The sequence below is a fragment of the Herpailurus yagouaroundi genome, unplaced genomic scaffold, assembly GCF_014898765.1.
Source record: "Herpailurus yagouaroundi ecotype Mexico unplaced genomic scaffold, PumYag 220, whole genome shotgun sequence".
Classification (NCBI taxonomy): domain Eukaryota; kingdom Metazoa; phylum Chordata; class Mammalia; order Carnivora; family Felidae; genus Herpailurus; species Herpailurus yagouaroundi.
In genome coordinates this window covers 8,117,436-8,127,167 of record NW_024412451.1, presented here as the reverse complement: position 1 = coordinate 8,127,167, position 9,732 = coordinate 8,117,436, and the positions used below count along the sequence as shown (strand labels likewise).

The 9,732-nt window shown below is 36.4% G+C and overlaps 1 protein-coding gene across 1 annotated transcript in view; it reads right to left on the bottom strand.

The window, feature by feature from the left end:
- Positions 1-4,603, bottom strand: part of LOC121018904 (zinc finger protein 701-like) — a 10,607-nt gene extending 6,004 nt beyond the window's left edge. The window contains exons 1-2 of the mRNA XM_040457952.1: positions 4,555-4,603; positions 695-838 (exon numbers count right to left, since the gene is read on the bottom strand). Of these exons, the coding sequence (XP_040313886.1) occupies positions 695-838; positions 4,555-4,603 (193 nt within the window). The remainder of the gene's footprint in view (positions 1-694; positions 839-4,554) is intronic.
- Positions 4,604-9,732: the final 5,129 nt, after the last annotated feature.

Sequence of the window (9,732 nt, the reverse complement as noted above, 5' to 3'; positions counted from 1 at the left end):
GTGTGTGTGTGTGTGTGTGTGTGTGTGTGTGAACAGGAGAGCAGCAGAGGGAGAGAGAGAGAGAGAGAGAGAGAGAGAGAGAGAGAGAGAGAGAGAGAGAGAAAGAATCCCAAGCCAGCTGTTCATTGTCAGCCCAGAGCCAGACACATTCTGGTCTTGATCTCACCTACTGTGAGATCATTACCTGAGCTGAAATCAAGAGTCAGACGCTGAACTAACTGAACCACCCAGGTGCTCACCCCCTAAAACAGACCTTGAACCTTAGCAAATTTATGGTTAGCAGAGGGGGAACTGGATGGGAATATGGGAGAAATAGGTGATGGGGATTAAGACTACACTTATGATGAACACTGGGTAGTATACAGATTGGTTAAATCATGATACTGTACACCTGAAACTAATGTAATACTGCATGTTAACTATATTGAAATTAAATTTTAAAACTTAATTAAAAAAAAACTTTTCACAAAGTGGTAGAAAGGCACATCCTGCGAGAGGCAGGCAGGGTCTGCAGTCTGGGACTAAGTCACCCATGGAAAGTCTATGTGGGGCCATGGCTGGATCCACATATGTCTCCTGCATTAGAATTTAAGCAATTTAACTAAGTAAGGAGTGCTTCTGTCTGTGTAGGGGATGCAAACTGAAATGTGATATGCAATGCTTACCAATGTGAAATGTGCCACTATTTACCAACATTTTTTCAGAACGTCATTTCCATCTCTATCCCCGTTTACCATGTGCTCAACCCTGTGCTCATTTCCAGAGATGTTCATAGCCACCACACCTGGGATGTGGGAGATGAGGGATAAGACGTGATAATTTAGCTTACTAACCGTGGCTAAAAAAAAGAAAAGAAAAGAAACCCAAAACTTCAAAATGTGAAACTAAGTTGAGTTGTTCTTTATATTATTCATCGTGTTCCACACTTGAGGTGATTGATAAGCTCAAATAACTTTCCGGTAATCTTTATGACATAATTCATTTCTCAGTAATCTCTAAATATAATTTCAAAATCACTTCACTTTTTTAATTTCAGAAGATTTTTTTTATTTTTAAAAAATTGTTATAGTTTATTTTTATTTCCACTTAGCTAACATATAGTGTTAATATTAGTTTCAGGTGTAAAGTATAGTGATTCAGTAATTCTATACATCACCCAGTGTTCATCAGGACAAGTGCACTCCTTAATCCCCATCACCTTTTTAATCCATCCCTCCATCCACCTCCCCTGTGGTGACCATCAGTTGTTGTTTTTTTTAATTTTTTTAAGTTTATTTATTTATTTTTGAGAGAGACAGAGAAAGAGTGGGTGGGAGGGGGCAGAAAGAGAAGGAGAGAGAGAAAATCCCAAGCAGGCCCCTCACTGTCAGCACAGAACTGGTCACGGGACTCGAACCCACAAACCCTGAGATCATGACCTGAGCTGAAATCAAGAGTCAGATCTTGGGGCGCCTGGGTGGCTCAGTCAGTTGGGCGTCCAACTTCGGCTCAGGTCATGATCTCACGGTCCGTGAGTTTGAGCCCCGTGTCGGGCTCTGTGCTGACAGCTCAGAGCCTGGAGCCTGTTTCAGATTCTGTGTCTCCCTCTCTCTCTGACCCTCCCCCATTCATGCTCTGTCTCTCTCTGTCTCAAAAATAAATAAACATTAAAAAAAAAAAAAGAGTCAGATCTTTACCCAACTGAGCCACCCAGGCACCCCCTACCCCCATCAGTTTGTTTTCTATAATTAAGAGTCTATTTTTTGTTTTGTCTTTCATTTTTTCCCCTTTGGTCTTTTGTTTTCTTTCTTAAATTACACATGAGTTAAATCGTGTGATATTTGTCTTTCTCCAACTGACTTATTTCACTTAGCCTAATACACTCTACCTCTATTCATGTTGTTGCAAATGGCAAGATTTCATTCTTTTTTATGGTTGAATAATATTCCAGTGTGTGTGTGTGGGGGGGCACATCTTTTATTATTATATTTTAATTTTTTAAAGTAAGCTTTACACCTAACATAACACTTGAACTCACAACCGTGAGATCAAGAGTTCTGTGCTTTACCGACAGAGCTAGCCGTGCCCTTATACTACATCTTTATCCATTCACCAATCAATGGACCTTTGGGCTGTTTCCATATCTTGGCTATTATAAATAATGATGTTGTAAACATAGGGATGCATGTATCCCTTTGAATTAGTGTTTTTGTATTCTCTGGGTAAATACCCAGTAGTGTGATTGCTGGATCATAGGGTAGTTCTATTTTTAACTTTTTAAGGAAGCTCCATACTGTTTTTGACAGTGGCTGCAACAGTTTGCATTCCCACTAACAACGCATAAGCGCTCCTTTTTCTCCACGTCCTTGCCAACACCTGTTGTTTCTTAGGTTGTTGATTTTAGACATTCTGACATGTGTAAGGTGATACCTCACTGTAGTTTTGATTTGCATCTCCCTAATGGTAAGTGATGATGAACATCTTTTCATGTGTCTTTTGGCGATCTGGTTGTCTTCTTTGGAGAAATATCTGTTCATGTCTTCTGCCAAATTCACTTTACTTTTTATCCATAGTAACTAACATGTTTTCATTGAAGAAAATTATTTTATAGTTTAGCAATTTTGTTTCTTTCCTGTTTCATTTTGGATAAAGACTTTTAATATATTAAATTTGTAAGGTTTTTCTTCCTTACATGCATTATGCATGTAAGTAGTGCTTATAGTTTTGATGGTCATTACATTTGAATCACTTAACATTTAGTAAGGTTTGAATATCATTACTCATAAAATTTTTAAGTTTTCATCCCAAAATTAATAATGTGATTATCCCACAAGGATTGTGTTTTGAATGAAAATGTTGCCACATATATGACATTTTAAGATTTCCCAGCACCTGGGTGGCTCAGTCAGTTGAGCATCCAACTTCAGCTCAGGTCATGATCTCTGGTTTGTGAATTCAAGCCCTACATTGAACTCACTGCTGTCAACCTATCAGCACAGAGCCTGCTTCAGATCCTCCACCCCCCACCCCTCCCCTCCCCCCCCTTCTCCCGCTTGGGTTCTCTCTCAAAAAATAAATAAAACATTTTTTGTCAAGATGTCTCTGAGGCACTTATTTACTGGTGTTTAGTAATGTTTGACTGTTGGCTAAATACAGTGCCCCATTCAGTATAATTTTAAGATCTCTCCAGTTTGAATTTCTGACTAGTGAAAATTTATCCTAAAGACTTTCCAAGTTCATTACTTTTGTAGTTTTTTTTTTTTTTTTGGTAATAACTGTGATATTTTATCAATAAAGAAGGGACCAAAACTTTCCCACATTTATACAAATGTTGGTTTTGACACTAGGGGAAATTCTTTCTGATTGTGACACAAAGGGACTATTTTGATAGATTTCTTTACTTGATTACATTTACAATGTGCATCCTCAGTTTTAAATGCCTGGAATTCGCCCAGATAGATGTGAAAAGAGAATCCAATCCTATTATAAATCATTCCATGAATTTGTTTCCTGAACATTAAAAAAAGCACAGTGCTGGGGATATATTTGGGGATCTTCAGAAGGTAATGTATATAGATTATGCTGTATTACATGATATTAACAACCAGTCATGTTGGTTTTAGAGATTTTAGCATGGACTCCCATGTTCACAAGCAAATAAGTGACTTGTGGAACTTCCATCAAACTCTTAATAGTTGGAGAGAGAAGTCAATTATTGGTTGAAGTCATGGACCCATTTTGTTTATGGGGAGTTTTGTTCCCTGTAAAATTTACAAGTCAGCAAAATTAAGACATTAACAGGAAAAAGAAGAGACTATCTCCTCAATCACAGGAAGATTTTGACATATGTCTCCCTGTTACATCATTATATAACAGATGTAAATTATTAAAGATTTAAGACTTCAAAATCATTAGACTTCAAACTTCAAAAAAAGCATAGGAACTAGCTTAACTAGGTGAATTAAAAATTAAACTTTGTACCACAAAAACAGAGACTACATTTTTTAAGAACACATATTTATCAGTATAAAAATTTTTAAATCTGGACTTAGATAAGGAGACTATATACAAAATATTCTTGCAATAGAGAAAATTCTCTGATCACAAAATGTGCAAATATTTCAAAGGACAGACAGAAAAAAAAAGTGTTTCTTTCTTCTTCAGAGAGAAGAGGAGATGGGATAGTTGGATGAACAGGTGTCATGACCTATAGCTGATGAGGGAATGTTTTGCCCAGAGGTCAGCCCTCTCTTTGGACAGGCTATTAGGAGGAAGGATTTTTTCCTAATTATAATGCTCAAGGATGAGGCAATGTTCAGGGTCCTTAGGCGATAAGCTTAAGTAACATTTGATTAAATGATTTACAAATATTAAATTCTGATTGATCAGTAGGACAATCAGTTCACCTAATTATTCATAAGATTAGAAATGGGAATTTTAAGGATCTGTGTCTGAGCTTGTCCTAAGCAATCTATGGGCTATCTATAAGTCCTAACAAGTAATATAAGAAAGGGTGTTTTTTGCAGGAAGCTGTTTCCTGGAACAGATATAATTGGGGGAATTTCTTAACCATACTGTTTTCCAGGATCTCATACAGATAAATTTCAATATTGTCACTACCCATTAGGAGACCCTAAAATGAATGTAGTTCAAAAAATGAATACATGTTATATTTGTAAAAAGTAACATTAAAAATGTGGATTAAAAATGTGGTGATGAACTTGCCTAGGAACTTTGAAGCATATACCTTTGTATGTCACTGAAAGGCCCTGCATCTTTATTATGTCATTTTTGCAAAATTTTGACAGGAAGCTTAAAAATTATTATACAAAATACGATGAGGTGCAGAATGATAACTCCATTTTGTATGATAGTTTCACATTTTATGAGAGTCCATTTCATCTTAAAGGGGTCTTTTCTAAAAACCTGGAAAAGAGAGTCCATGTGTATTTTCCTAGGATGCAGGGGAACAGATCATATTTAGGTAAGCAGAAGAACATGGAGAAGTGATGGTCGTATAATTGACAAAAATGGTGATGTTTAGTTAGTTCAGCTAGTATGGTTATAACTGGGGAAAGATCAAAACAAGCTATGGGAACACCTACTTGTAGCACCCTAATTTGATAGATAACATACATAGGCTTTCGGGTATAATCAGTAGTGGCATTTGGGAACTAAAGGGAAATTGGTTACAGTAAAATCAAGTGGTCTTCAACATAGTGAACAGATCACAATTTTTGGTGACAAATCCAGCAGTCAGAAAGATTTTCCCATTTTGGAATGGATTGACACAGTGCATATTGGAGTACTGTCTAGGAAAGAAACCCCAGAAATTAAATCTTTGTGTGAAACCACAGAAGAAGAGTTTTCCTTGCTCAAGCACATGAATAAGTCCTGGAATAGAAGAGGGGTAGTGAGGAAACCAAACCCTGACCACTGGCCCCTCCAAGACAATGGCTTATTTTTTGGTTGGGAGGTTTTGATAACAGATTCCACTTCCTTACTTGTCATTAGTCTGTTTAGATAGATTTTGTTTGTGATTTAGTCTTTGTAGATTGTATATTTCTAGGCACTTTAGGTTATTTAATTTGTTGGATGGTTCATACTTTCTTATGATCCTTTGTATTTCTATGTTATCTGTTGTAATGTCTCCTCTTTTCATTTGATTTTGAGTTTTCTTTCTTTTCTCTCCTAGTGTAGCTCAAGTTTTGTCATTTGTATTTATTTGTTTAAAAAAACAGTCTTTAATAATAAAGGGGACAGTCCAACAAGAAAATATAACAATTATAAAATTTATGCACCCAACATAGAACACCAAATACATAAAACCATTAATAACAAACATAAAGGAACTATTTGATAATAATACAATCATAGTAGGGGACTTTTACACCCCACTTACATCAATGCACAGATAATCTAAACAAAATCAACAAGGAAACAATGGCTTTGAATAACACACTGGAACAAATGAATTTAACAGATATACTCAGAACATTTCATACTAAAATAGCAGAATACACATTATCTTAAAGTGCACATGTAACATTCTCCAGAATAGATCATATATTAGCTCACAAAACAAGACTCAACAAATTCAAGATAGAGCTCATACCATGCATATATTCTGATCACAATGCTATGAAACTAGAAGTCAACCACAAGAAAAAAATATGGAAAGACCATAAATACACAGAAGTTAAATAACATGTTACTAAGCAATGAATGGGTCAACCAGGAAATAAAAGAATAAATCTAAAAATATATATGGAACTAAATGAAAATGAAAACACAATGGTCCAAAACCTTTGGGACACAGCAAAAATGGTTCTAAGTGGGAAGTTTATAGCAATACAGGAGTACTTCAAGAAGCAAGAAAAATCTGTAATAAACAACCTAGCCTTACACCTAAAAGAGCCAGAAATGAACAACAAACAAAACCTAAAACCAGCAAAAGGAAGGAAATAATAAAGATCAGAGCAGAAATAAATGATATAGAAAGTAAAAAACAAGAGAACAGATCAATGAGACCAGGAGCTTGTTCTTTGAAAAGGTTGGAAAATACACACACACACACACACACACACTAAACCTCTAACCAGACTTATCAAAAAGAAAAGAGAAAGGACTCAAATAAAATTGCAAATGAGAGAGGAGAAATAACAACCATCACCACAGAAATACAATTAGGGGCCTCTGGGTGGCTCAGTTAGGCCTCTGACTTCGGCTCAGGTCATGATCTCACAACTCATGAGTCAAGCCCCGTGTCAGGCTCTGTGCTGACAGCTCAGAGCCTGGAGTCTGCTTGGGATTCTGTGTCTCCCTCTTTCTCTGCCCCACCCCTGCTTGCTCTCGGTCTCTCAAAACTGAATAAACATTAAAAAAAAAAAAATACAAACAATTATAAGAGAATTATGAAAAATTATATGCCAAAGAATTGGACAACCTATAAGAAATGGATAAATCCCTAGAAACATAAACTACAAAAACTGGAGAAAGGAAGAAATAGAAAACTTGAAAAGACTGATAAAGAAATTGAACCAGTATCAAAAAACTCCCAACAAGCAAAAGTCCAGGGCCAGATGAATTCACAGGTGAATTCTACCAAACATTTAAAGGAGAGTCAAATCTTACTCTTCTCAAACTTTTCCAAAAAAGGAAAAGGAGGGAAACCTTCCAAACTCAATCTATGAGGTCAGCATTATCCAGATATCAAAACTGGATAAAGACAACACTAGAAAAGGGAACTATAGGTCAATATCCCTGATGAATATAGAGGCAAAAAACACTAAATAAAATACTAGCAAACCAATTAAAAGAATCGTTCACCATGATCAAGTGGAATTTACTCCTGGGTTGCAAGTTGGTTCAATATTTCCAAATCAGTGTCTACATCACATCAATAAGAGAAAGGATAAGAACTATATGATTATATTATTAGCTGCAGAAAAAGCATTTGACAAAGTACAACATCCATTCATGATAAAAATCCTCAACAAAGTAAGTTTAGAGGAAACATATCTCAACATAATAAAGGCCTTATATGAAAAACCCACAGCTAACATCATCCTCAATGGAGGAAAACGGAGAGCTTTTCCCCTAAGGTCAGGAACAAGACAAAGATGTCAACTCTCACCACTTTTATTCAACATTGTACTAGAAGTTCTAGGCACAACAGACAACAATAACAACAACAACAAATTAAAAGGCATCCAAATCGGTAAGGAAGAAGCAAAACTTTCACTATTTACACATGACATGATACTATATATGTAGAAAACCCGAAGACTCTAAAAAATTTGCTAGAACTGATAAATACAGTCAAGTTGCAGGATACACAACCAAAGTACACAAATCTGTTGCATTTCTATACATCAATAATGAAGCAGCAGAAAGAGAAATTAAGAAAACAATCCCAGAGCATCTGGGTGGCTCAGTCGGTTAAGTGTCCGACTTGGGCTCAGGTCGTGATTTCACAGTTTGGGAGTCTGAGCCCTGCATTGGCTCTTTACTAATAGCTCAGAGCCTGGAGCCTGCTTCTGGTACTGTGTCTCCCTCTCTCTCTGCCCCTCCCCCACTTTCTGTCTCTCAAAAAGTAAATAAACATGAAAAAATATTTGTTTAAATACCATTTACAATTGCACCCAAAATAATAAGATACCTAACCTAGGAATAAAACCTAACCAAAGTGAAAGACCTGTACTCTGAAAACTTTAACACTGATGAAAGAAATTGAAGATGCATACAAATGGAAACACCCACACCCACCTACGCGCGTGCACGCACACACACACACACACACACACACACACACACACACACACAGCGAAAGACATTCCATGCTCATGGATAGGAAGAACAAATATTGTTAAAATGTCTATATTACCCCAAGCAATCTATACATTTAATATAACCCTTATCAAAATACCAATAGCATTTTCCACAGAACTAGAGCAAACAATTCTAAAATTTGTATGGAACTGTGGCACCTGGGTGGTTCAGTCAGTTAAGCGACCAATTTTGGCTCAGGTCATGATCTCATGGTTTATGGGTTTGGCCCCATGTCAGGCTCTGTGCTGACAGCTCAGAGCCTGGAGCCTGCTTTGGATTCTGTGTCTCCTTTTCTCCCTGCCCCTCCCCCACTTGTGCTCGGTCTCCCTTTTTCTGTCTCTGTCTCAAAAATAAATATTAAAAAAATAATAAAATTTGTGTGAAACTGCAAAAGACCCTAAATAGTCAAAACCATCTTGAAAAAGAAAAGCAAAGCTGGAGGCATCACAATTCTGGACTTCAAGTTATATTACAAAGCTGTAGTAATCAAAACAGTATGAAATTTGCACAAAAATATTCACATAGATGAGGGAACAGAATGGAAAGTTCAGAAATAAACCCACAACTATACGGTCACTTTCTCTTTGACAAAGCAAGAAAGAATATCCAATGGGAAAAGGACAGTCTCTTCAACAAATGGTGTTGGGAAAACTGGACATCAACATGCAAAAGAAAGACACTGGACCATTTTCTTACACCATATACAAAAATAAACTCAAAGGTCTAAATGTAAGACCTGAAACTATAAAAATCTTAGAACAGGCAGTAAACTCTTTGACATCAGCCATAGCAACTTTTTCCTAGATATGTCTCCTGAGGAAAGGGAAACAAGAGGAAAAATAAGTAATTGGGACTTAAAATAAAACTCTTCTGCACAGAGAAGGAAACAATCAACAAAACAAAAAGGCAACTTACAGAATGGGAGAAGATAGTTGCAAATGACATATCCAATAAAGGGCTAGTATCCAAAATATATAAAGAACTTATAAAACTCAACACCCAAAAACCAACTAATCCAATTAAAAACTGGACAGAAGACATGAACAGAATTTTTTCCAAAGAAGACATCCAGATGGCCAAGAGATACATAAAAAGATGTCATCACTTACCATCAGGGAAATGCAAATCAAAACTACAAAGAGATGACCTCACACCTGTCAGAATGGCTAAAATCAACAACACAAGAAATAACAGGTGTTGGTAAGGATGTGGTGAAAAAGGAACACTTATATACTGGTTGGTGGGAATGCAAACTGGTGCAGCCACTCACTTTTGGTTTCCATTTACATGGAATATCTTTTTCCATCCATTCACTTTGAGCCTTTGTGTATCCTTAAGTCTAAAGTCTCTTGTAAGCATCGTGCAATTGGGTCTTTTTTTTTTTTTTTTTAAGCCTTCCAACAACTGTCTTTGATGAGATAA